Raw genomic sequence first — 27,741 nt, 5'->3', positions numbered from 1 at the left:
CACAGGTGAAGAAACAGAGGCTCGAAGGGCCAAAGGACTCACACAGCTGCTACAGTCACACGCTCTCACAGGGCAGACTGACACCAGGGCTGGTGGCCCTAACCCCTGTGCCACCTGACTACATGGAGTCAGTTCTACAGCTCTGACCTCCCAAATCAGTATTTTATTTCTCATAAAGTTATTAAGTAGGTTGGTGACAAATCACTTTCCTCTCATATCATCTGTCTGAACCCCTCAGGGCATATGAGTTTGCAACATGGTTTTCCCTTTGACACTATATTATGAAAAAATACAGAAAAGTCGAACAACTTATACAGTAAATATTTAGATGCTCACCACCTACGTTCTACCATTAACCTTTTGCTGTGTTTGCTTTATTGCACATCTATCCATCCCTCTATTCATCCATAGACTCACCCTAGATTTTGATTATTTCAAAATGAATTGCAGATATCAGTATGTTTTATCCCCAACCACTTAAGCAGACACATCATTAAAGTTCAATATTTAGAAAAATTTTGAGGTGAATTTATAGGCTAATTTCACAACTCTTTAAGTTTACCATTCCATGAGTTTTGCCTAAATGCAATCTCTCTTTAACCTTACAGGAGCTGTTACCATGTTTGCAGGTAAAAGGTGGCATGGAAGTGAACACCAACATAGAATCAAAGTTACAATGATGGCATATGTTTGTGTTTTAAAGCAAAGTAGGATCAAATTAATCTTGTTTTCCTAGTTAGATGCCACCCTTCAAAATAACGACAATACCCTGCAGATCATGGATGTGGAAGTCTAACTTCCACTCAGTTCTCCAGGCCCGCTTGATAGCAGCTCGTGAGAGCTATCGCTACTCCAGGCCACTGTGGCCACCCCAAAGCAGCTGCCCCGGCCGATCCCGGGGATGGTGGGCCTCACCGAGCAGCTCCACCACTTGCAGGAGGACGGACGTCGGGATGGTGTCAGGCTCATCTTCAGCTCTACCTTCGCCATCCTCTGATTTCCAGGACAGTAGCTGCTCGGTGAAGGCCATCGCCAGGGGGAACTCGAGGGGCAGGGAGTGTAACACCAGCACGGCTCCGGGTGGGGGAGATACCCCTAGAAGAAGCACCCAGAAGGAAAGCTTGTGATTGGCAACACCTGATCAAAACTAGCTTGTGAGAAAGACCTGCCAGGTGTGAGCAGAGAAACAAGGCCTATCCGCTCCTGTGCTGGGGTGAGAAGAAACCTCACTCCCCACCTGCCAGACAACGTCCGCTGCAGGCAGAGGAGCAGTGGAGGATGAGCTCCAAGGAGTCCACTTGCTGGTGTGAGAACGGGACAGAGGGGACAGGGAAGGATAAACATCCCCTGGTCAGTCAGATACCACCTAGCCCCATGGCCTGAAGTGGAGACAGGAAGTCAGACTTTAAGAGATGCTTCACTGGAATGGTTCTGGCTTGGTAAAGAAATAACCAGCTCCTTGGTGTGGCTGCAATCCCATGGGAGCATCAGCTTATCTTAGGTTGACAGAGCAGACCAGTGAGGAGGTCCCTAGACTTCATGCACTACCAGGGCTTTGATTCTTTTTTACTGCCTTGCATTACTGCTATGATCTAAATCTGACTGAAGTGGCCTATGATGAGAGAGAAAGGCTCTGAGGCTGGAACCCCGTCATACCCTGAACTGCATCCCCACCCTCTCTGCAAGCAATGATCACACGTAAGCTGAGGGGGACTTCTCTGGCAGTCTGGTAGTTAAGACTCTGCGCTCCCAGTGCAGAGGGCTGGTCAGGGAACTAAGATCCTACATGCTGCACAGTGTGGCCTAAAAAACATTAAAACCAACAAACAAATAAACAAAAACCCATAAGCTGGGCTACCAGGGGTCTCTGGCCAGATCAGGAGGAACCATGCTGACAGCTGTGTACTTTGGGGTGAACATTTATTTAGGGAGTGATAGTAGGACAGAGACCCTTTATGTTTACACACAATTTCAAAAACAATGTGGGCAAAACACAATGAAAAAACTAGACCCTAAAAAAAGAGATCATAAAGTTGTTTAGCATTGACCAAATCTCTTAAGAAATGTTCTTTCACTTTATTCCCTAAAGATGCAATGTCCCCAGGACTGCGGCTGTGCAGAAGTCAAGGCCCAATTTTGGCTGAAAGTTCACAGACATCTTTATGACTGTCTTCAGCAAGCACCTGTCTGTCTTTTTCTGTCCAACCTGCCAAGGACATGCAGTGGAAGTCTGAGAGTAGATTTTCCTTTCTCTGTGTGCTGACTCAGAAACAGAATCAGCTGGCCCTGGTATATAAAGTAGACAGCCAGCGACAGTGTCAGGATTTACAGAGGAGGAGCCCTCAGCTCAGTCCAAATCTACAAAGACTTAACAAAGGATGCCAGGGAGATGTGGGCCTCCCAGCCTGGCCACTAGCTTTTGTTTATCATTTACGTGGGGAGTGGACGATCTCTGAGGTCTGTGCCCTAGGGAGCCATAGTATACTCGAGAGAACTCAGTTTTTTTTTTTTTTTTTTTTGAGAACTCAGTTTTAATGAGAACTTGAGGAAGGGCAGCCAAGATGGTTATAGCTAAGTGATGGGTTTCAAACAGCATGTGCCCAGTACACTCTTGTGAAAGGAGACAAAATCCCCCCTGTCATCTGGGCAGCATCTGCCAGGCCTTCCCTGAGCAGGAAAGGGACAACTTTTCATTTACTGTCTCTGAAGTACACTGCCCCGAGCAGTCCTATTCTTCACCCATGGGAAATGGGAACACAGCAAGGTAGAAAATTCTTTCAATTTTCACAAAGAAGGAAAGCAGAGAATGACTTCAAAGCTGTTCTTATTACCGTGAGCTAATTCACAGACTTACCCAGTTTGATGTGGACTTTGTCTGTGGAGAGGATCACAGAAGGGTACTGGTTGGTGGTAGGAGGTGGTGTGAGCCCTGTGTTGGCCGGAGACGCATCCCGCGGGTAACAGACGGCCTCGATGAGGTTCAGCTGGCCATTTCGCTTCACTTTGTGGCCCAGCCCGTACACCAGCACACGCGCCCATGGTGCCTTGTACAGAGAGGAACTGAAGAGGACATATGAAATTGAGCAGAGTTCAGTCAGATCAACAGACGCTTTGTTGGGAGAAGGGGGGTGAGAACTGGGCACACATGTCATCCCCACCACGTTTTAGAAGGTCATTCTTCATACAGACTAATTTCTAAAACATGGAAATTAGGGAAGAACTTTAAATCATTTTCAAATACAGTATGCATTAAAGAATAAAAGCAATGAGTTTTCTTTTTCTGTAAGTTTCACCAGAATCTGCCTGACTTTTTCTCTCCCTGTCACCATCTGCTGGAGTCAGGTTACTTACTCTTTGCGGAATCCAGACTGACTTTCTTTGCAAGATACGACGACGAAAGCTGCCCCGGGGAAATTGACGTCCATGTTGACTTTGGACTCGGAAATTGGAAACTCTTCGGAGGGGAACTGTTCTGGTGCTGTCTGCAGAGACATTGAACAGGGAAAACCAGGGATTCAACACAAGAGGGCATTTCATCTTCCCAGCTCCCAGGCAGGGGAGAGCCAATACATAATACACGCACTTTAACAAGATCAGGAAGACAAAAGAGCCCTCTGGGAGGAAGGACACATGGATTGGACAATGTAGGGGAGCTGCAGAGAAAAGGAGGCTAGTGAGGTGGGGGCTTGAGGGAATTAGTGCTATTTTTCTTTAATTATTTCTTTTTTGCTGTGTTGGGTCTTTATTGCCAAGGGGGCTTTTCCTCTAGTTGTGGAGAGCGGGGACTACTCTCTAGTTGTGGTGTGTGGGCTTCTCACTGTGGTGGCTTCTCCTGTTGCACAGGCTCTAGGGCACTCGGGCTTCACTAGTTGTGGCTCCCGGGTTCTAAAGCACAGGCTCAGTAATTGTGGTGCACGAGCTGAGCTGTTCCATGGCACATGAAATCTTTCCAGATCAGGAATCAAACCCACGTCTCCTGCATTGGTAGGCAGATTTTTTTACCAATGAGCCACCAGGGAAGCACCAAGAAAGTGTCATTTTTAGCCAGCCAGTAAGATTTCCAATTAGAACCTGTAATCCCAGTTCAGGGATGTCAGAGCTTTGGACTTTCACCTGCAGGAAAGAGCAGATCTGTTTGGTCAGCTCCAGAAGGCTCTCCTCGCCCTGGTGCAGGGTCCGCGTGATGGCCACGTTGAGCCACTCTCGCACCGTCTGGGAGCTGCCCTGGTAGAAGAGGTCTGTGGCCGAACAGTTCTGGGAATGGACACAGTGCTGCAGGGACTGCGCCAGGAGGATGGAGCTGGAGCTGATGGTGCCATCTGGGGACGGGAAAGGAAACACAGGTGATGAAGATCACAGCAGCCCAGGGCTGTGAGATCCTAAGTAGCAACGAGGCGCGACCCATCTGGAAAACTGGGATGAGTTAGCTTGGCTTTGCTGCTGCAGCTGCTGCTAAGTCGCTTCAGTCGTGTCTGACTCTGTGCGACCCCAGAGACGGCAGCCCACCAGGCTCCCCTGTCCCTGGGATTCTCCAGGCAAGAACACTGGAGTGGGTTGCCATTTCCTTCTCCAATGCATGTAAGTGAAAAGTGAAAGTGAAGTTGCTCAGTTGTGTCCAACTCTTAGTGACCCCATGGACTGCAGCCCATCAGGCTCCTCCATCCATGGGATTTTCCAGGCAAGAGTACTGCAGTGGGGTGCCATTGCCTTCTCCAAGCTTGGCCTTAGGTCTTGGATAATAGATGTTACCAATCAGATCCTCCAGGGTGGGATTCAGGAATTCAGTGGTCTTTAAATGTTTGCTTTCTTAAGGTACAAAACTGTTTCCTAAAATAAAAATTTGAGTGGAGGCCCAGGTCTATCAAGCATGTAAAAGAGGATTCAGGGGTTCCCACAGCCTGACCTACTGGCTGCCTGGGTTCACCCTTAGGAACCACCAGGGTAGTTGAGAGTGGATTTTATAACCCAAGTTAGTCATTGTGATAAAGCTTCTTCCACAGTACTTGGAAGTTTTTCAGGTCTGTTTTGGAGCCTCTAAGTTCTTGGGGGTGGGCCAGTGGACCCCACATGCTAAAGTCGGCCTGTGGAGATGTCGTTCACAAGGGCACCAGCTGGGACCCCAGGGCTGTGAGATGTCCTCTAGGCTTAGAATGCCATCTGCCCTGTCACTCCTGCTCCCATTGCAGTTGCTAAGAGGTCAAGGGAAACAGGCTGGAGGCCAACATGCCAGAAGATAGGGAGGGTCCCTCTGGTCTTCAACCAGGCTGAGAGCAGAGTCGTCAGCGTTCACCAGGGAGCACCACACCACAAGGGCCCCAAGTTGAGCCGATGCACACAGGCTGGCCCACGAAAACAGCTCTGGTTGAGGTTACGATGAATCAGTTAGGTCTCCTGGGTGGCATTTGATGGCAGGGGCATTTTCTTTTCTTTACACGCCAAACAGAATGTGACAACACTACAGTGACTAGATTTCATAAATATATTATTTTCCTTGATCCATGATTAGTTTGGGAAGCTCAATGAATGCTTAACAGGTTAGCAATCTTTTCATGCTGTTTATGTACATTAAGTCTAAAGGTCCTGTGATGGGACTCCTCACGTGGAGAAGGAGGACACCACACACACCTCCTGCTCAGCGCCTGGCTCACCCTTACGGCTAGTCTGTCCTGGGTCTGGTGTCTGTGGTGACAGCGGCAAAGCCAAGGTTTACCTGGGAGGGGAGGAGCGAGGAGCTGATTGGACAGCAGCTGCAGGTGCTCCAGGGTAATGTCCCGGATGGCGGGGATGTGGAAGAGGCGGGTAAACAGGTGAGGCAGCTTGGGGGCGAAGATGTTGAGCAGGGCCATGCGGCAGTACAGCCTGGCCAGCGCGGCCTCGCAGCGCAGCAGCTCCCTGCAAGGGAAGGGCAGGGGAGGCGCTGAGCTCTGACACTCTGGCCACCATATCGGGTGGGCCGTGGGCTCCTGAAGAGAAAGGGCCACATCTCAGGCTTCTCTGGCCTCATGTTCTGTGCTCCAAGTTAGATACTTGTGTTTTAAACAAAACAAAAAGCCACATTTAATTGCTTTTTTTTTTTGGTCATACCTCACTGCATGTGGGATCTTAGTTCCCTGACCAGGGACTGAACCTGGGCTCCAGCAGCAAAAGCACTGAGTCCTAACCACTGGACTGCCAGGGAACTCCTGAATATCAGCAGTATTACCAGGCACCCTGTTTATGGTCACAACAAGCCCCTACTGGCAAGCTGCACTGGGAGGACTGGAAGAAGAGCTTCTTGGTAGGAGGTGATGGTTTCGGGGCTTTCCAGAAAACGGTGACTCTTACCTATGGGGCATGCCTCTTGCTAAAATCCCTGGAAGCTATGCTTGTAGAGTTGTTACAAAAGATGCTGGGTTCTATTTGGGGCGTGGGGCTGTTTAGTCACCACGTGAACATGGCCATGTGACATGTATTCCTCACACCTGGGCTGTCACCGGGTGAGAGAAGAGCCCTTGAACTTGTGTGTGGGTGACTCTGACTCCTGCTGACACACGTGCACGACACCGCCCTGTGGCATGCTGTGTGGCCCATCCTGGACCTAGGTGAAGCTAGTGCCAAGTACAGCCTATCTGGGTCTCGTGAATTTGACTGTCCAGTTGAAACTTCAGACCACCCACATGGGGTGATGACATATCTGAGTGGAGATGGCAAGGAGGCAGCTGAACATGTGTATCTGGTGTTCCAAGGAGAGGTCTACGCTGGAGATAGACTCACGCTGCTTCAAACTGACAATAAAACCAGAAGTTATAATGTTAATGGATGAATGGTATGAAAACAGCTTATGGAAACTTTTATCAGATAGCTCCATTATATTCTCTTCTGAACTGTTGTGAGAATTTTTATAACTGAAAGAAGGAATTCACAGGTGTATGTGAGGGAATTCTGCCAGGTTTTTAGGTGTTAACCCACGGAGGGCAGACACTCTCCTCTTAGAGACCCCCATAGGGTGCTGGGCACAAAGCAGGGTTCAGGATTTCATTGTCAGATTAACGAAAACAAGCTGGCTGCTCACCTGGTGCCCGGACTCCTCTCAGCTGTCTCTCTTTTTTCTTGGCCATGTACTATGAGGGATCTTAGCTCCCCTACGATCGAACCCATGCACCTTGCCCTGAAGAGTCTTAACCACTGGGCCATCTGGGAAGTTCCTAGGTGTCTCTTCTTGACTCGCTTTAGTCTTCAGACTTTGTCCACACTCTTCAAATCTCCAGACGCGCTTCCATCATCCAGTGATAGCCAAGCACCCATGGCTCAGGCCAGGGACACTGGATCCTGCACCTCTCTTCCTAACCTGCTATCTCACTATTATCTTTACTAGCTGCCTCTGACTTGCTCAACTTTGAAAGAAAAGTATTGTCAATGATGAATAGCACATGTGACAAAACACAGTAAGTGGATTTCTGTGACTTGCTTAGAAAGAAGGGCTCAACTTTACCTACGCTTTTTAAAAAAAAATTTTTTGGCCACACCACATGGCTTGTGGAATTTTAGTTCCCTGACCAGGGACTGATCCTGGGGCCTTGGCAGTGAAAGTGCTGAGTCCTAACCACTGGGCAACCAGGGAATTCCCTTACCTGTGAATTTGAAGGTTGGTATTGTCCAGTGTGACGAGCCCATTGGTGGCAGTCCTTCTGTAGCCTGCGGGGGGCCTTTCCAACATATCAATAGGGTACCAGTATCGGACCAGCACACCTTCACTTCGGAGGTACGTTTCTACCTGAACTAGTTCATTAACCTACAACAGAAAAGAGAAATGTCTATTTGTTTTTTGAGCACTGGTTTGCTTCCCAATTTTTAAAATACTTATGTATGTATGTGTATAGGTACCAAACTTTTATAGAAGTAAATGCTAGTATCATGTAATTTATTGAGTCTAAAATGCTAGTTTCATGTCATTTATTGAGTCTAAAAGTTCAAAGACATCTGGATAGTGTGTTTAGTTTCTTCATACCAGTTGGCAAATTTTTAAAAATTGTTATTGGAGTATAGCTGCTTGAGAATTTTAATTGGTACAATAAATTAAGGAACTTTAATGTAACCATGAGTCAGAAATTTAAAGAAAATAGTGCTATATTTCTGTAACAGTTCAACATACATTGTTGCCAGGTAAAATTTATATTCATTGGTTTTATGTTAATTTTATAAAAGCAGAGATTAGTCTTATAGCTTTATTTTATTGCTAGTAATTTAAAAAAGGTAAGCTCATGCATGTGCATTCTGGACTCCAATAGCAACGTAATCTTTCTTTGTGTGTGTTAATCATTCAGTCGTGTCTGACTCTTTGTGACCTCAAGGACTGTTGCCTGCCAGGCTCCTTTGTCCACGGGATTCTCCAGGCAAGAAAACTGGAGTGGACAGCCATTCCCTTCTTCACGGGATCTTCCCGACCCAGGGATCGAACCTGGTCTCTCACATTTCAGACAGATTCTTTACCATCTGAGCCATCAGGGAAGCCCAATCTTTATTTAGGGATTATTATTATTATATTTAAAGTAATAACAAACAATACTATTACTTTTTCGAATAATAATTCTGGTATCTCTTAAGTAGTCTGATTCCCTTTGTTTTAATCTTTATTTAGGGGTTACTATTAAAAAAAGGGAATCAGACTACTTAAGAAATACCAGAATTACTACTTTAACAAATTTCTATTTTTGTAATTTTCCTGGCACACATTTCCATTGCTGAAATATATTGTCAGTTACATACTTTCTAATAACTAGAGTCAGAAGTTTGTATCAGAAGGGAGTGGGAGATATTACTGATGGAATTTTCTACTTGGAAGTTCACCTTAGTAAACCACCAGTCAATAGCTTCTCTTTAAAATGTCATGATTTAAATTATGGTCTGGTAAAATGGAGTCAGTTAAAGATGTAAAACCTTTCATTTCAAAGCATCAGTGATAACTAACATTATCTGTATCTGTAGACAGACAGATAACAAAGCTTATCTATGTGGTGATAGCTACGTCTTTATCTGACTTCTAGGCTTGATCTGTGTATTATTTCTTCCCTTTTTCCTGCATGGGAAGCATAAATGCAAGCACATATATGTAACCTAAGGATCACAGCCTTCAAACAGGACTCTGTTTTCAAAAGAAAGCTTTGGTACGGCCCTTACTTTCTTCTATTCCTTCTCCCCTGCCACCTCCAACCTCTTGAGAGGGTTCTGCAAAGCCGAGAAGAAAACAACTGATCTAGTTTAATACACACATTTTATAGATGGGGAAATCAAGGCTGGAGAGAACCAGTAACATGATGTGATCAACAAAACCATTCCTTTGAATCTGTATAACAATTGTGACAATGACAGATCGTTCATTCAACAAGGCCAACAGGAGAATTCTCCCTTGGAACTTGGTAGATATAAAGCAGGGGCAGACTGAACATGGCTGATGGAAAAAGTCCCCAAAAAACCCTGCAGTGGCAGTATGGTCTAAAGTTACAGACAGCACTGAAAGTTAATAGCTTACACTCTACCATCAACTCTGATCTGGGCCCCTGAGAAAATCTCAGGCAAGTCATCTGGCATGACAGCACTCAGTCTGGTTTCTTTATCCTGACTCTGAAGAGTAATCTATCTGTATAATCACTTTTAAGGTACTTGGAGGCCTGGGCATGAAAGTCTGTACTGTATATAAAAGGCTGTTCACTCACTGAATCAACATCTAAGACAACTCCATGAAGCCCAAAGGTTTTCAGCATCCCTCGGATAGCAAATTTTGGCAGGGCAGTTCCAACAGTGCTGCTGGCTACGTTATTGCTGTCTGGAGAGCGTGTTACTACCGTGAGACCTGAGGAAGGTAAAGGGGAGAAGATTTTTCAGGAGCAAGTAGCATTAACATGTTGGGACCCTATATATTTTAGGATACAAATAACTCTCCAGCATTTACCAATACCCTCAATGTAGTTATAGCCCAAAAGGAACACAGCTTAGTCTGGAAGATAATAAAACAAAGTGCTGTGAGAACTGTGGCAATTCAACAATAAAAAGACAAGCCAATTAAAAAACAGGCAGAAAATCTGAATAACTATTTTTCCAAAGAGAAAAGATATGCATGAAAACATGTTCAACATCATTAGTTTTTAGAGAAATGCAAGCCAAAGCTACAGTGAGATACCATCCTTCACATCCATTAAGATGGCTATCATCAAAAGACAGACAATAGTAAGTGCTGGCCAGGATGTAGAGAAATTGGAATCCTCATACGTGCTGATGGGAATGTAAAATGGTGTAATCACTTTGGAAAACCATATGGCAGTTCCTCAAAAGGTTAAACATAAAATTACCATATGAGCCAGCAATTCCACTGGGTCCATATATTCCATATATACCCAAGAGGAATGAAGACACGCCCACACAAAAACATGTACACAAATATTCACAGCAGCATTATCCATGATGGCCAAAAGGTAGAAATCACCCAAGTGCCCACCAATTGATGACTGGACAAACAAAACAGGGTATTATCCATATAGTGGAATATTACTTTGCCATAAAAAGGAAGTACCAACATGAGTTACAACAAGGATGAATTTTGAAAAAGAATTCCATGTGAAAGAGGCCAGACACAAAAGACCACACATTTTTTTATGAAATGTCCAGACTAGACAAATCTATAGAGATGAGGAGGTACAAAGTACATCACTGGTTGCCAGGGGCTAGAAGGAAGGAGGAATGGCAGTGGTGAGAGTACAGGATTCATTTCAGGGGATGAAAATGTTCTGGAATCAGAGGCAATGGTTTGGAGGCTGCACAACTTTGTGAATATACTAAAACCACTGAAAGGTATACTTTAAAAGGGTGGGTTTTATGGTCTGTGAAGTTCTTCTCTCAAAGAGGAATCAAAACAGAAAAGTAAATACATATGCCTGCCCCTGCCCATGAGGTTCTGATATTTTTGTGAAAGTCTAATAATGAGTGGGTTTAGATTCTTTTTTGCGCTTTTCTGTACTTTTGTTTCCTCAAAATCTGCAACAGATTTTAAATCAAATGAATATATACCTTCTATAAAATTCTAAAAAGCATAGTACAACTACATATTCATGGTTCATTAGCTGGGCAGCCAGGATTAAGCCTGAGAGGCCTACCTGCAATCTTCCAGCCACGCCCCACTTCTCTGTCTTCAAGTGTTCTGTCTCACCCTGCTCATGCAACAGGTTCTGGGAAAGTGCAAGAGGCCCCTAGAGGCCAGATAAGCATCCAGTTTCCCCACCAGGGAGCCAAAGGCCTCACGAGGGAGAGCTCAGGAGAGCTCAAATCACTCAGAGTGAAGAGAGTCACCCTAGGAGAACCAGCAGCTGCCTACTCAAACTCATGTGTGGGAAAACTCAACTTCTCATTTCAGGGTAAGTTTCTTTTTTTTTTTTTCAGGGTAAGTTTCAAAGAGGAAGGAAAGGGGGGAAGCAAAACCTTTTCGAACTTTATCAATCGTGAACTTGTTCGCTTCATCTTTAATGTCTTCAATGGTGGGAAGATAAAGGTCTCTTGGGATGCCACCATTCTCCTCGTAGAGGAATTCAACTGTCTGCCGGGCAATATCCACCATGCCTGAAAGACAGAACAGAACTGGTAACCCTCCAGAGAGCACACGATCTTCAGTCCAATCATGACACTGACTTGTACCTAGCATGAGGACAGAAGGGGAATTCATGGGAGTAGGCAGGCTTTTGGGAATGGTAATTGTACAGTGTCTATCAAGTTTAAAATACTCAATGCCCTACTTCTAAGAAACTCTCAAATCTCTCCCACAGAAACACAAGCTCAAGTGTGTAAAGGTACAGGGAACACTCCCTGTAGCACTGCTGGGAAGTATAACCCAGGAAAAAAAAATGGAAAGAAAGAACATATTCATCTTAAAAATGATTGTACATTATTATGCAGTCATTTCATTAATGACTAATTAATGAAATTAATTAATTTCATTAACTAATTTCGTTAACTCAAGAGAACAAACTACGGGACAAATGGAGAGGAAGAAGAAAGTGAGGGTAGTGCTGTACTTTTTTCTTTATACATTCTTGTACTGTGTTTGATTATTGCTACAACTGACACAGGTTGCTTATTTAAGAGCGACGGGCAACTCCATCAACTTCTTCTATCCAGTACTGAAATTTGCTCTGTTCCTCTTTCTCAGTGGGATAAAAAACAATAATCAACCCCCCCAAAAACACACACACACACACACACATGCATATACTGATTAGTCCTGGCACCAATCTGAGAAAAAGGAATTACTTAGCTATCACTGGAAATCAGGGATTCAGTGTATTAGTTGGTCAAGAAATAAAGGTCTTTTGGTGGTTTTTCTCCTTATTTGTTCCTAGTCTCAGTTAGGACGAAAGTTAAAAGAGAGCAAGTACTGTCTCCTTACACCTTCTCTGACTGCCATGATGATGACAGAAAACCTGATCTGATGGTCCGAGGGAAGGGAGCTGTGCCGCTTAGAAAAAGGCATTTCTGCATCTCACAAAGCAGGTTTTCACAGATTAGAAAAAGCCTTAAAACAGAAATCAGCTATCTGCATTTAAGACTAACTAATAATTCACTGTCTGCAGTCAAACTCTGTTGTATTCTATGTGCCCAGTGGACAAAAAAAATCTCACCATCATCATTACCATGACATTTAATTTTGGTCAGACTACAAAGCCTGCAGGATCTCCAACCAGGGATCGAACCCGTGCCCCCTGCAGTGGAAGCTCAGAGTCCTAACCACTAGGCTTCCAGGGAAGTTCCATGGATGCTTACTACGTGCCAGAAACTGTTCTTAGGAGCTTTATCTGTGTCAGCTCTTTAATTTTTCATACCGTTATTGGTTCCATTTGAAAGGTGAGGGAAGTTGAGAAAGGTTAAGTAACTCTCCCAAGGTCATAGAGCTGCTAATAGCACAGGCATGATGTCAGAGCCCAAGCTATTAACCACCAGGCCATCCAGCTTCCTGGTATAACAAGGCCAGCTTCATTCTAACAGTCCATCAACTTAAAATACTGAGCAGAACTGACAAGCAAAGAAAAGCCTGGCGAAGAAAGCAAAAGACCACAAAGTTCAATAAAGGCCCAAGAAGAGGACACTGTTAAGTCTGGCCCAACTTTAGATGAGCCCCTCTTTTCTGATTTATTCCCTGAGTTTCATGTAAACACATCTCTTCAAGCCATGAAGTGGGTTCCATAGGAAAACATAAAGCACCAGACCTAGTTGTAAAGCACCCTTTATCTGGTCCAGTCCTGATTTCCTCTCTGCTTCGTTGCGGAACCGTCTTCGGATGGTAGGAAAAACCTTGGTCTCCCAGGCTTTCACCAGCAGGGCATAGTGATCCTCCTGGAAGGAGAAGGCAAACGTGAATGGAGAAGGAACACCTTGTGTCCTTTCCTGACTTACTACGGCTTTCACCCCTGAGGTCTTCACCCCGCTCAGATGCTAGTGGCAGAAACACACCGTGCAGACCGTCAAACTAACTACACCCTCAGAGGCCAGGGGAGGTAACAGCTGGCTTGGAGTGAGCTCTTCCTTTCCCTCTAAAGCCATATAAACACTTCACATGATTCCAAACTTCACTGCTGAATTACCATCAAAGTACTTCTTTCTCCAAAATCCAGATTGCTGCTGGGCCATGGAGCCAAACAGATACAGCTACTGATATGTGGTTTAGAAAAATGAATACCCCAATTACTGTCCAAACACAATGATATATAACTGAAAGCATAAAGACTTAAGTTTTGCATGCTCAGATCAAAATATTCCTCGTGGCTTGTCTTCATCACCAGGGAGCTAAACGACCGCTGTGGGGCTCTTACCTGTGGGATGTCATCGTCGTCATCATCATCACTTTCGTCATCTGCAATGGGGGGTGGGTGGGGGTCTGGCCCAGAGGTGATGAAATTCTCATAGCTGAGCTCCACTTTATAATGACAGGAAGTATCACTATCATATTCTGTAACAAAGCACAGTGACAGTGAATTCTAGGCAAGGGCATATGAACTCATACATGGACAGATCAGATTCTCTTAATTTGTGAGATATAAAGACTCTTAGTTCTTAGAGGAATTTTAAACCACAGAGTCAAGGAATAACTAATCGTCTACAATTTCCTTGAATCCTAAAATAGTTTATATGGATATAATTCATTTAACTCAAAGAAGACTTTAGATGGTTCTTCAATAAGATACAGAATTAAACAGACTCTTAAAACAATTTTCAAACCAGTATCCCAAGGGCCAAATATGGCTGCAGACATCTCATTTCTTGAAGCTCATCTTTATTCAATCTTATTATGAGATTTTTCAAATAATCAGGAATGTTTTTAGTGCATACCTACACATCTACCATTTAGATTCCACAATTAACATTTTATTATTCTTTGATGGGTTCCATTTTAAATCAGTTTAAAAATGATTAACATTTAAAATTAGGAGATTTTATATAAAATTCTGTGGTTCTTAGCTGTCTCATAAAAAGTGGACAATCTTTCAGGCCTGCATTTCCATGTGGCAATATTCTGTTGGTTCTGAGTAGTGGCAGACTTTTTCTATGTGGGGGATGGACTCTCCAGATCACCAGGCTTCATCCTGGCTCCCTATTTTATCTGGGCCTATTACCCCATTACCAGTGGGCACTGGAGTATGTCCAAGCTAAATGGGTTTATGGAATTAACAGCATTCCCATTTCCAAGAAGCAGGTGGACCCTGAGGGGAGGGAGCTTACGTTGCTGAGCAGTGGCTACGGCAGCAATTCGGCATGGTGGCCCATGAGTGCCCGGGTCTGACGCAATACTGGTGCCAGCATCGTTATCACTGTCAGAGGCCATGGCAAAGGGCAGGGCCTCGAAGTTAGCGCTAATTTCCTCGGCCAGGTCAGTGCACAGGTCGGCAGCATTGCGGTGGGCTTGCCCTTCAGCGTAGGCAAATGGGCGGGAGCCAAAATTAGCGCGAGTCTTGGTGTTCTGGAAAGGAAACCAAAGAAAGGACTTGAAAGGAGTTAGGTTACTTATGTGCTCACTTTGAACACCTCCAAGTGGACTTCATTCACTGTCCCCAGCTATGGAGAGTCTGTGACCCTGGGAGAGGGGCTGGTGCAACTACAGACCCTGGTGCTTCAAGCTTGGCAAGGCTGCCCTGCCCCTCACCTCACACTCATGCTCTTTGCTATTCAAGCTCAGTGACCTTTCTTGTTTCCAACACTGTTCCTTTCTACCTGACGCCACTGCACATGCCACTGCCTTCACCTGCAACATTCTTTCCTCCAATTTTGTCCATTTAAACCAGTTAAAATTCCAGATCTGGCTCAAACATCACTTCTTCAGGGTAATACGGATGTGACCAGATTGGCTTCGTACTTGCTTCCTTCAAGTCTATGATTCAATCATACTGTGATGATTAATTTTATATGCTGATTTGACCGGCCACAGGGTGCCAGATTAAACATTGTTATTGCTGGTGTGTCTGTGAGATTAACATTTGAATCGGTGGACACAGTAGGTCCCTAATGTGAGTGGGCACTATCCAATCCATTGAGGGTCTGAATAAAACAAGAGGTGGAGGGAGGAGGAATTCAACCCTTTTCCCTTTACCCCTGCTGGAGTTAAAGGATATCTCACTCCATCTTCTCTTTTCTCTTGCTATTGGACTGAGATTGAATCAAGTTATGCCTCTCCTGGGTCTCTGGCATGCAGATGGCAGTTCATGAGACTTGTCAGTCTCCAAAGTAACATGAGCCAATTCCTCAAAAGAAATCTCTCCCACCTCTGTCTACATACACACACACACATTCTTTCTCTCTCATATATATATGTACACACACACACACACACACACACATTTATGTGAATGTTTGACTAGTACCTGACTCCTCCAACTGGATTTAATTGCACAAAGACCGTATCTTTTTTGCTCATTGTATGTCCAGAGCTTAGCATAGTACTTGAGATATAGCACTCAACATAGGTGCTCAATAAATAAATATTTATTGAATGAATAGAACAGGCTGACTAAATTATTGACATCTTTAATCAATTCACTGAAGAAAGAGCAAAGATGCTATCAGAGACGTGGTACAGGGGCACATCCTACAAGATCTTCTAAGTCATTCTAAGATTTGGGCTTTCACAATATGTGACACAGGATGCCACTGACCTGTTGAAAGCAGAAGAGTAACATGACCTAACCAACATTTTTAAGGGATCACTGTAGCTGCTGTGTTGAAAAGACATGTAAAAGGGCAGGAACTCAGGGGATGGGAGAAGAGGGAAACATAGGAATACTGTAACATGCTACCCAGAAGGTGAGGGTGGCTGGGCCATCAGCTAAGTGGTCAGATTCTGGATACATTTTGAAGGTAAGTCAACAAGGTTTGCTGACAGACTGGCTGTAGAATGGGAGGAAGAAGAGGAGTCAAGAAAGAGGCCAAGGTTTTTGGCCTTAGTGACTGAAGGAATGGAGCTGCCATTTCCTGAGACAAGGCAGGCTAGGGAAGAAGCAGGCTGGGGGTGGGGAAGAGTTAGGCTCAGTTTCAGACATGTTAACTGGAATATCTATTTCTAAATGTTGTCTAGGCTGCTGAATATTTGTGTCTAGAATTTACGGTGAGATCTGGACTGGATATAAGGATGTGGGAGCTACCAGCATGTAGTAAATAGTAATGTCCCATAGAACATTAGTTGTTTATAGGTGCTCCTTAAAAACAAGAGTTCCATAATTAAGTATAAGTGTAGGGATGCTAGGTTAAATAAAGTTTAATTTTTAAATCTTTACTGAAGGATACCTCTGAGCTTTTGCTATACTAAAAGCAACCCAAGAGGGCCATGTTCCAAACTTATTTAACCACAGGCTTTTTCTACTGGCGTTGGAAGAACACCAGCGTCCCTTGCCTTGTTGTTTAGGAAAGATGGCCAAAAGGAGATCAAAGCATTTAAGCACTCAGATTCAATGCAAAGGAAGGACCCACTTCTTCAGGTTTTTTGAGGTTCTGTCATCAGGTACCACATACTATGTCAACCACGCCACGTCTAGAGTCTAATTTTTCCATTCCCGATGGAACAAATTGCTGAGGAGAATTTGGTTTTCATTCCCAACAAGACAACCTGCCTTTTTCTGAATATGAACCACCGGCCACATCCCACCCGAGACATCTTCGAGATACGGTGAGAGGCGCTGCCCACAGTATGTGAAGTACACACGGCCCTTGGCAGGCTGCCCGGGTGGAGGAGGCGTCCCCTCGGTTCTCTCCCAGCCAATCCCTGCCACGTCACCTAGGGCAGAAGGAGACAACACTTTTTTTTTCCTTTTTATTGACTATTAAAATTCCAATATGTAACTGGCATGCGGTCACGTACCATTGACTGTCATAGTTTTTATTTATTCATGCCATCAGTTACAGTTGAAAAAGACATGGAATACCTTGTATTGGGTTGGCCAAAACATTCATTTGGGTTTTTCCATAACATCTTATGGAAAAACACAAAGGAAATTTTGGCCAACCCAATATTTAGATATATATAAAGTAACATAGTTTCCCTGGTGGTTCAGACGGTAAAGAATTCACCTGCAATGAAGGAGACCCGGGTTTGATTCCTGGGTCAGGAAGATCCCCTCGAGAAGGGAATGGCTATCCATGCCAGTATTCTGGCCTGGAGGATTCCATGGACAGAGAAGCCTGGCAGGCTGCAGTCCATGGGTCCACAAAGAGTCAGAAGACTGAGCCACTAACACTCACTCACTCAAAGGAACACAACGGAAATAAACAATTTTAAAAAGAGAAGTCAGAAACTGTTCAGAAGAACAAAAATAGTAGTGTCTACATAGTTACATAATTACACATGAAATTTAACCTTTATTTTCCAGGCAGCTAAGACAAAAATGAAAAACATTGGATATGATTTTTTAATAGAGGAATACAAGTTTTTCTCTTTTGACATGTACAAGATTGCTTATGAATAAAGATAAGAAAAGTAGTGTTTTCCCAGCAAGTTTGCAGATGACTTAGAAAGGGTCTAAAAAATGTAATTTAAAACTCCACCTACAGTGTAAACTAAACATACATCATTAACTCATATTATGACTCCTTAGTTATATTTATTTAAGGCATTTTTCAGGAAGTGAAGATAATACAAGCTAAGCTGCTTTCTGATGAGATGACTAGATCCTGGGATGAACTTAGAGAACCAAGGGGACCATGTCCACCACATCAGCACTATAGGCTGCCTCAGGCAAGCTGCTAGTGCACATAGCTTTACAATTAACCCGCTGTAAACTCTCCAGTCAGTGCATGAAGTTCTGTGATTCTGCTTTTGATCAGTCTCACATGCTTTCTTTTTTTTTTTTTTGGCTGCACTGCATGGCTTTCAGGATCTTAGTTCTCCAACCAGGGATCGAACCAGTGCCCTCAGAAATGAAAGTGTGGAGTCTTAACCACTGGACTTCCAGGGAATTTCCAGTCTCATATGCTTTTGATACCACTAGGCTGGGTTTCCCAATGGCTGGGGACTTGTCATTGTTCACCACGGCATCTGCAGGGCCTAGAAGAGGGCCCAGCACATAGGAGATGCTCAAAGAGTAACTGTTAATGAACAGACACTGAAGGTGTTGGTACTGAGGTTGGGATCCTGTTGTTAAAAGTAGGTTCTTAACTCCTAATACCACACAGACACATTTCTCTAAGAAAAGAGTAGGTAGCAGGCTTGCTTGAGGTCTGATCCAAAATTTTCTCAACAACTAAAATATGATCAAACAAAACAATCAACTATAACAAACAAATAAACCACCTAATTACGGGTCCCCTGCTCTCTCTACTCCCCCTCCCTTTGTGCTTAAAGCACTTAAGTACTCAGCAGGTTACAGAGTTCTGATCCATAGAGAGAGAAACAACCTGCCAGGAAGTAACTTTCTAAGGCATAACTTGACCATAACTGAAAATACCATGCTCACTGGTAAAGTACAATTTAATAAGCAGCTCCCTCAAGGAAAAGTGATGACCAAATTACCCCCTCAGACAGCTACAAGAAGTTATCTGTCGGGTTCAGTGACTCAGGAATCCCTACCTAAGCATCTCAGATCATCTATCACATTTAATAATTTCAAGTTTCATCAGAGATGATGCTAAGATGTATTGTCTGAAAATAAGTCACCAACACTTTTGGCTGCTTCTAATGTCAAGAGGACAATATTTGTATTATGCTACTTCTGGAGCAGTTAGGGCTATTCCTCTACTATTTCTGATCAAGTTATTATATGGAGGCTTAAAAAGACAAGGGGAAAGATTTTCTCTTTATTGAACCGACTATGTGACTAAAACACCTGGGCAGAAGATCTGCTGAAGCTGGACTGGATGTTTAGCCTGCTGAGAGCAAAGTCTATAGCACATTGTCTTACCTACTGATAATGCATTTCTTGAGTGCTTCAAGGTGACTGGTAGGGGTGGGGTTTTTTTTTTTTTTTGAAGCTATTTATATGTTTATTAATGAAAAGCTAATTAAAGACCAAACTTCAAAGAAAAGCAAAATCTCAGATTTTTCTAATGATGGAGGAATGACAATTACTGTGACTCCTAAGTTACCAGTGGAGGCTTTAATGACAACAGTGCCTCATAAAATGAAAGGTTCAGTGTAAACTAGGGGACAGCAATGACAAGTATTTCATTTTCACTAGAAGACAGTGTCCATTTCCATTTGCTGAGTTTCATTAATTTTGACCTATTCTGGCCCAAACCTGGGAACAACAGAAATAGACAAGGTACAAAAAAAAATGCACCTCCCACCATGCTCACCAGGAGAGAGAGTTACGTCTAATCGAACGCTCTTCCACTGTAATAAACTGGAGCCATTGTAATGCACAGCTCGGCCATTGCTATTGAAAAAAAAACAAGAAACAGTCAGAGACAAGGCTAATGGGCCAACATAGAGGAAGGTAAGCAGTGAATGGGTGGAGGAGTTTCAGTAGCAGGAGAGTAACCAGAAGACAAATCCTAAGAGCTCTTCTCTTTCATTGAACTTGAGTGTATTTCCAGCTGGTATTGTCTACATTTTTTAGGGTAAAGACTGTAATTGTATTACTATAGTTTTAAAATACCCACATCCATGTTGGTTTTTTTTTTTTTTTTTTTTTGCCACACTGTGTGGCATCTTAGTTTCCTGACCAGGGATTGAATCCATGCCCTCTGCAGTGGAAGCAGAGAGTCTTAACCACTGGATAGCCAGGGAAGTCCCTATTTTTTTTCAGGTAACAGTGATAGCAGCCACTTACTTATGGAAAAGACAGGTGCCCACTGGATTAGTCCATGCCCCATCTCTTTTCTCTGCTTCTGTAGCAAAGCCAAAGGAAACTATTGGTCCAGTATCATCATCTGTATCTCCATAGGAAACAATTTCAATTTCCCAGTAGAAAGACGGGGCCTGAAGAAACACCAGGAGTGGGCAGACAATCAGGGCTCAACATGGGCCCTTGAACTTCCTCTTTCTCTCATATTTGAAGGACAGAGGCAGAAGACAAAGGGTCCTGTGATTTCTCACCTGAACGGGCAGTGGTGAGGTGGCGTAGATAAATGTGCCCCTGGGCAGACCGCCCCCTGCACTGGGGTCTGCTAGGAAGGTGACAGAAGTGAGGTGCGAGGAGAACATGCAGGCTCGGACAGGTGGAAACACTCGTGAGGGGCTCCACGTAATCTCTTTGGGCTGCATTGGGGAAAAACACTCTCATTCAATAGCATTGTGAACACAAAATGGAGATGTTGAGATTTCAAGTGACATTTTTTCTCATATATTTTTAACTGTCTTATTTTGAAATGACTTCAAATCTATAGAAAAATTATAAGAATACAGCAATTTTTGTATACTCTCACCTAGTATAAATAAAATTTTTTGAGATACAATTCACATAACATGTAACTTTCCCATTTAAAGTGTATAGTTCAATGGATTTTAGTATATTCACAGAATTCTACAATCATCACCACAAACTGTTAGAACATTTTTGTTCTCCTTAAAAGAAACTGTACCCATTAGAAGTTAATTCCCATCCCTCTCTCCTCCCAGTCCCTGGTAACCACCTCTATGCTTTCTGCCTCTCTGAATCTGCAGGTTCTGGACATTACAAGAAATGGAATCATACAGTATGTAGTCTCTTGTGACTGGCTTCCTTCACTTAGCATCATTCCAGTTTTGTCCATACTGCAGCATGTATTAGCACTCCACTACTTTTTAAGGCTGATAATGCTCCATTGTATGAACATGCCCATTTTATGCATTCATTCATCAGGGGATGGACATTTAGGTTGTTTCTACTTTCTGGCTATTATGACTAGTGCTGCTAAGAACATTCACAGATATGCCAATATTGGCCATTTTTGCCTCTTTTGCTTTTGCCCCTCAAGTGAAATTTGTTTTTTCCCTGTGAGTCTGCTTTTTCGTTTGTTTGATTCACTACTTTGTTGTAGTTTTTAGATTCCATGTATAAGTAATATCACATAATAAATGTCTTTCTCTGTGCCACTTTTGCTTTTTAGTCACTCTATGTATACTTTTTAGTATTATTACAAGATGAACTACAGATCTAAAATTTTGAAAAAGTTTTCTTTTTTTGTTTTTATTGATAATGCAGAAATTATTTACAGACTGCCAAGTTCTGCTCCTCTGCTGTAATCTTTCAATGTTCGGAATGTCAAGTTGATGTGCTTTGACATTCAGAGATGACAGCATGTCATATACCTCCAAATGGCTCTGCAAACACCCCTTCTAAAATCATGAACGTGCTGCCTGGAATTCTGTAATTCTCTGATGCTGCGTGCTGCAGACACAGCAGAGGGCTCACCTGTCTCCGGTCAGCCTGCAGCGGAGGCGGCGGGGGCCGAGCACAGTCCCGGTAGAGCATCCTCAGCCGTTCACACTGCACTTCCACAACTGCCAGCCGCTCTCCTGGAGGGGAAGATGTCGAAGACGTGCAAATAAATCCTACAACTCTGGAGAGGGCTCCAACTCTTTTGGAGTTGGACCCGAGCAATGAAATACAGAGATTATTCAAATTCTTACAAAGAGCAAACACCCTGAGACATCTTTGTCTCCTACGTGTAGCTCAGCAACAAAGCAATGCAGTCAAGTGCACGGGCCCTGACGTTGGGCTGCCTGGATCCAGAATTTGGTTCCATTACTTGATATTTAACATCTCACTGCCAACATGGGGGTAAGGACAGTACCTGTGCCTCACAGGATGGTTGTGAAGACAAGACAATGCAAGTTAAAGCCTTTAGCCGAGTCCCTGACACATGGCCAACACTCAATAAATGAAAGCTATTATTGTCATCTCCCACAACCAAAGCACAGGGCCAGATGTTGGAAAATAGAAAGCTAATATGAGCCGAAGTCCCTAATCTGGGAGGAGAGAGAAGACGTGTATATGCACACATGCACGTGACAAAGAACGCAGTGCAAGGCTGAAACATTATTATGCAACATAAGAAACAAACCCGGGCAAAGGTGAGAGACAGACCAAAGACGGAAGCATTTCAATGGCCAAGTCTGTGGCTTACTTTATCCCAGATTCACTTTAGAGAATCAATATATTATTGCTTATAAATTCTATGACACATTCATTTATGAAATTAAAAAACCCTGATATATTAAAAAATAAAAATCAAAGAACTCTTTCTCTTCTACACACTACTTTGAATCTCATGTAGTAAACAGCATTTCTTCTGAGCACAGACTCTAAGTGGGCTATAAGAACCTACTGCTGTGTTGGAAAGTAATTCAGACATAGTTTTTCTTTTTTTCTTTTAATACAGATAAATCAGCAAACTTAAATACCTACTTTAAACCTTAAAATCCTTTCTGGTAATCCAATATGTGAGGTATTCAGGACTGTTAAATTTGACATGGATTTCCCTGGTGGCTCAGATAGTAAAGAATCTACCTGCAATGCAAGAGACCTGGGGTTCAATCCCTGGGTCGAGAAGATTCCCTAGAGAAGGGAATGGCAACCCACTCCAGTATTTTTGCCTGGAGAATTCCATGGACAGAGGAGCCTAGTGGGTTACATGGGGTGTAACCTAGCCTAGTCCATGGGGTGGTAAAGAGTCGGACACAACGCAGCGACTAACACTTTCACTTTCTTGACATAGGACACTATTTTAGAATATAAATTGCTGTGTATAAGCTCATAGTCTTCTATTTTGTAGCAATTAATAAGAACTTCCCACATGTTTCTTTCAACTCTTTGTTTCTATAGGGTTCTTTTCTACAGGGGGAAAAAATGGGTTAGATGGGTTATTATTAAAGCTATTTGCTCTAAATTATTATGATTTCTGGCTTATACATTAAGTACCAAAGTTAATTTCACAGAGTAAGATAAAATGTATTCTATTTTATTCTATAAAATGTATAAGAGAGACCCAGAATGAGTCCTAGAGAAAAGCAAGTGATTCATTCAGAAGGTTATATGTTTGCTAAAATCAGTCAAATAAGTCTTAGGATGCAACCTAAGCCAAGAATATTAAAAAAGCAGAAGTAGGGAACTACCTATGACACATACAAAATTAAATAATGAGCAAGTGTTGAGTCACAAGTAATTTCACTTGAGAAGCCGAGCAAGCAAGCTCCTTTTATTTTGTTCTTGCTGTCTCTTTTGGGGGGATCTCTCTGAGGCTTTTTAATGGTTGCTGGCCCCAGACAGCTATGCTTATTAAGGGAAGGAGATTTGAGAAGAAAGATAGATATAAAAACGAAGATGAATTAAAAAGCAAAAACAAGCCGAAAGAAATCACTGCCACATGAAAAAGGACAAAAATTTAAGGACAGAGAAATTAGAGAGTTACAGAAAAAAAGCAAATAGCATGAGAGACAGTAAATAATATAGGTAACAAAAATGACCAAAAAATAGATAAGATTAAAAACATTAAGGGAGGTAAAGATATCTATTTTTTCTTTAGTTTATTAAAACATTAGTACAAGAGCATTGGAGAAATGCTAATCTAATTGTGAACAATTATATTTAGAGTCCAACTAGATCCTTGAGGATAAAGGGTAAATTTTCACTCAGAAAAACCCAGGCCAATCATCAGTGTACAAGAAATTCAAGAACACAAAAACATATTAAATGACACCATAGGATATACAAAATCCAGACTATGGGAAACTTCAACAAGTAAGATACTGAGGGGAATTTGTATTTTAAAAGCGATTTAAAAGACAACAATGAATTACAATGGATGAATTCTAATTGGATTCTGATTCAAATAAACAAACGTAAAAACAAGTATGACTTTGAGAAAATTAGAAAGCTGAACACTGACTAGATATTAAATAATATTAAATTATTGTAAATTTTTCACATGTGAAAATGATATTGTGTTTAAGAGCCCTTACTGAGATACACACTAAAATATTTACAGATAAATAAAAGGAATATCTAAAAATCTGCTTAAAAATAATCCAGGAGGATGCAGTGTAGAAGAAACAGGATTGATTATGAGTTGATAACTGTTGAGACTAGATGATGGAAACATGAGGGTTCATTATACAAAAATAGTCTATTTTTGTATTTTTTTGAACTTTTCCATAAGCACACATACAGACACACAGAAACACAAACACACAAAGATGGATGTTAGTGCAAATTTCTGGACTCTGAATTCACATGTGGCCAATGACAATAGTCAGAAAGTATCCATAGCCCTAAGGGCAGGTCACAAAGAATTCTAATACAGAAATGAAACCCACTTATTAATATGAATGGGGCAAAGAAAATACTCTGACATCATGGTCCTAAAGTTAAAATGAAAAATGCTGATTTTCTAGTTGGCATATACTGAAGCTTTTTATTTACATTTACAGATTTGAAATGAAAGTCAGTCGTGTAAGTGCTGTGTCTAGAGCTTAGCTGTTGGAAGTGTATGTGAAAACAGTCAATATTCCATTCCAGATTGTCAGTGTGCTAACAAACCTCGACACAAAGGATAGAAAGGAAAGCAACAGGTACTTACCAGCACTGCATTCCTGGGCTACTAGGTTAAGAACTTCAACAGCTGCTGGACACTGTTGTATGAATTCTTCACAAAATAAGCTGTCTTCTAAAAGCTGGGCCATGACCAGGCATGCTCTTAATGTTAAAAGATTTACAATATTTCAAAGTCATCAATGGTCATTCTCTAAAAACCCAACTGTGAAAAACATTTCAATCAATTTTATCCACTAATTTAAATAAGGTTCCAACTCTCCATTCCTCTTGCTTTTTTACTGAGCTGCATTGGTTTGAATATATGTAACTAGCTTCTCTTTTCCCACACAGTAACTGCTGACACTGCATGGACAATTGGAAAAAGGGGAAATGGCTGCCATCTCCCTACATGAAGACACCAAGTGCCAGCTACGAAATAAGCACTGTCTCCTAATACCTTTTCCTAAACTTTGCTCTGTAGGCAATATTAATGTTCTGAGAACAAGAAGGACCCAAATGCTTGGGAAGTCTGTATACTGACCTCTCTCACCAGATTCAAAACATATATTAGAACTTTCTGGCAAGTTTCATTTTCAAAAGAAACTTGTTGCTATTGTTTAATTATAAATAAATGTGTTTTCCTTCCAATTCTGACACTTGTGAGCATTCCCTAATTTTCTCCTCAGCAGTTTAGAAAGAGACTAGATAGGTACTGATGTGGTCTGAACCACTTAAAAAAGGGCCAAGTGACAGAAGACTTCCTGTGATAGAACAAAGCTCTTTGACCAAAGCAAATCAATGGGGTCTATGCGTGCACTCCATATACCAGTCATATTTTGATTGTTTATTTCCTTAGGGAAACAGCTAAACTTTATTTCAAAGCTAAGAAGTTGGGGAATGCAACAAAAACTGTAGTAAACACAGCACAAATGGATGGTTTCTGTTACTCAGTTTGGCATGAAGTTCATGCTGTGGACCCAGTAAACCTGGCACAGAGAGGCCCATGGAAGATGCCTGTCCCTCTGGCCTGCACCACTCAGCACATTAGGGGGTCTCTGGAGGGCGCTCACCTTGTTCTTATTTCAGCCAGGAGCCGAACGACTGCCATCACAGGAGCTGACCCATCTCCTGCTGCAGGAAGTGAGGTATGAATAGAGAGACTTCCCTCCTGAGGAAGCAACATGGACTGGACTGCCTGTACTACCTTCTCAGTAATGGACAGTTTATGAAGAGGCAATGCCTGATGGCGGTGGGAGGGGGAGGAGGGGGCATGGCAGAAAGTTAAATTCAAGTAGTTAGTTTATAAGAAATGAGGGTGTTATTATCATCTGGAGTTAATTCTCAAAATTTCAATTAAAAAAAAAAAATCACCATACAGAAAATTGCAAGCTAGACCAAAACAATTAAACATACAATATACTGCGGAATATTCCTCACCAAAGAAATGAATTTGGTCATTTAGGTAAAAATCTTCACATCAACGTTACTATTAAATAATTACACCCAATATGTAAATATATATCATAAGTAAAATTTAAGAAAACCAAGTATTTGTGCTTCAGCACTATGCATGTGCGTATTATTCATTACAGGATGGTTACCATTTGCAGTGACATTTGAGGATACATTTAAAAATCACCTTACCTCTGATCTTGGAACACAAAGTCTAGACAATGGAATAGTCAGTGTGTCTGATGCTTGCGAAGTCTTTCTACAGTCTATGGGTGGGAATCTGACCGTAGCTATACCTTCCTGTTCGTTGATAGAAGCCACCACTCCGATGCTTCCTGATATTCCTCTACCTAAAACCTAGAGACACAGATGGGTTAGCACTACCTACCAACTCTGATGGTGTGAGCAGCGATCTGATGTGACAAGTGGGAGGAGTAAATCTACAGCTGTCATTATGGCATTACAGCAATAGGTTCTTATAATGCAGACGCCAAGCCCTGAATGTGAGTTAAAATAATAGGTCCTAAAACCTTATGTCAAGGTGATCACAGTATGAAGCAAATTCAAGCCTCAATTCTAAAACACTCCCAATATTAACACCACCACAGGACACAAGCGTTTTAACTACTGTGCAGTATTGTACTGATGTCTGAATAATCTGCAGCACTGTGTGGATGAGAAGCCACTTGTTTCTTAGCTTGAAAAAACAAGAATTTTTGTCCAACTGGGTGTCTTACAGCTGATAGATGAATCAATGGACTTATACACAAGGAAAAGCGATGACTTGGGAAAATGGTGGCTGGTTACCTGGACCTCAGACCCGATCTTGATTGTCTCTTTGAAGCCTCCAAGTGCACAGAGTGCAGCCACAGCCTGGCGGGCAATTCTCTGAAGTTTGGCAAGCTTTCTGCCACTGCTGCTGCCATTTTCCAGAATGCTTTCTGCATATTTCCCCAACTGTGGAATGTACATCAGTGCACGAGACAGAACCTAAACATATGAAGCAGCCCACATGGCAGGAGTTAGAACTTTGGTTGTTTTCATAATAAGGGTGGTGCAGTGTCAACAACAGGGCCCCTGGACTAAAGGAACTCTGGACACAGGAGGGGTGCAGTAACGAGCAGGAATGATCACTGATGTTCTTGCCATATTGGTCTTATGTAATTGGACAAAACTGGAAATGCACAATCTTGAAATATGAGCAAATCAAACATAGTTAAAAAAATAAAAAAAACCTAAAATAAAGCCAAAAATTTATCTGAAGAAAGACCTTAAGAGCATATCACCTACCTTGGAACACCCAGTTACCTTTAGGATATGTTATAAGGTGTTCACAAGA

The 27,741-nt window shown here is 42.5% G+C and overlaps 1 protein-coding gene across 12 annotated transcripts in view; it reads right to left on the bottom strand.

Annotated features, from left to right (window-relative positions):
• HECTD4 (HECT domain E3 ubiquitin protein ligase 4) overlaps window positions 1–27,741 on the bottom strand; it is a 173,888-nt gene that overhangs the window by 19,565 nt on the left and 126,582 nt on the right. For 11 of the 12 annotated variants that reach the window (XM_086348151.1, XM_086348152.1, XM_086348154.1 and 8 more), the window contains 20 exons: window positions 27,210–27,392; window positions 26,595–26,759; window positions 26,021–26,190; window positions 24,997–25,112; window positions 21,831–21,934; window positions 20,534–20,695; window positions 20,268–20,416; window positions 19,792–19,871; window positions 17,115–17,278; window positions 14,737–14,974; window positions 13,830–13,966; window positions 13,227–13,353; window positions 11,449–11,586; window positions 9,693–9,829; window positions 7,611–7,771; window positions 5,711–5,892; window positions 4,114–4,319; window positions 3,352–3,482; window positions 2,855–3,060; window positions 916–1,095 (listed from right to left, as the gene is read on the bottom strand). In XM_086348151.1, the coding sequence (XP_086204277.1) occupies window positions 916–1,095; window positions 2,855–3,060; window positions 3,352–3,482; window positions 4,114–4,319; window positions 5,711–5,892; window positions 7,611–7,771; window positions 9,693–9,829; window positions 11,449–11,586; window positions 13,227–13,353; window positions 13,830–13,966; window positions 14,737–14,974; window positions 17,115–17,278; window positions 19,792–19,871; window positions 20,268–20,416; window positions 20,534–20,695; window positions 21,831–21,934; window positions 24,997–25,112; window positions 26,021–26,190; window positions 26,595–26,759; window positions 27,210–27,392 (3,136 nt within the window). Of the gene's footprint in view, window positions 1–915; window positions 1,096–2,854; window positions 3,061–3,351; window positions 3,483–4,113; window positions 4,320–5,710; window positions 5,893–7,610; window positions 7,772–9,692; window positions 9,830–11,448; window positions 11,587–13,226; window positions 13,354–13,829; window positions 13,967–14,736; window positions 14,975–17,114; window positions 17,279–19,791; window positions 19,872–20,267; window positions 20,417–20,533; window positions 20,696–21,830; window positions 21,935–24,996; window positions 25,113–26,020; window positions 26,191–26,594; window positions 26,760–27,209; window positions 27,393–27,741 lie in introns of those variants that run through there. The other variant, XR_015144611.1, reaches the window with a different exon arrangement.

This window comes from Bos grunniens, chromosome 17 (genome assembly GCF_055505025.1).
Source record: "Bos grunniens cultivar Pamir isolate PY7600 chromosome 17, Bosgru_T2T1.0, whole genome shotgun sequence".
NCBI lineage: Eukaryota > Metazoa > Chordata > Mammalia > Artiodactyla > Bovidae > Bos > Bos grunniens.
Note: the sequence above shows the minus strand (reverse complement) of the source record. Positions and strands in the feature narration are given on the sequence as shown.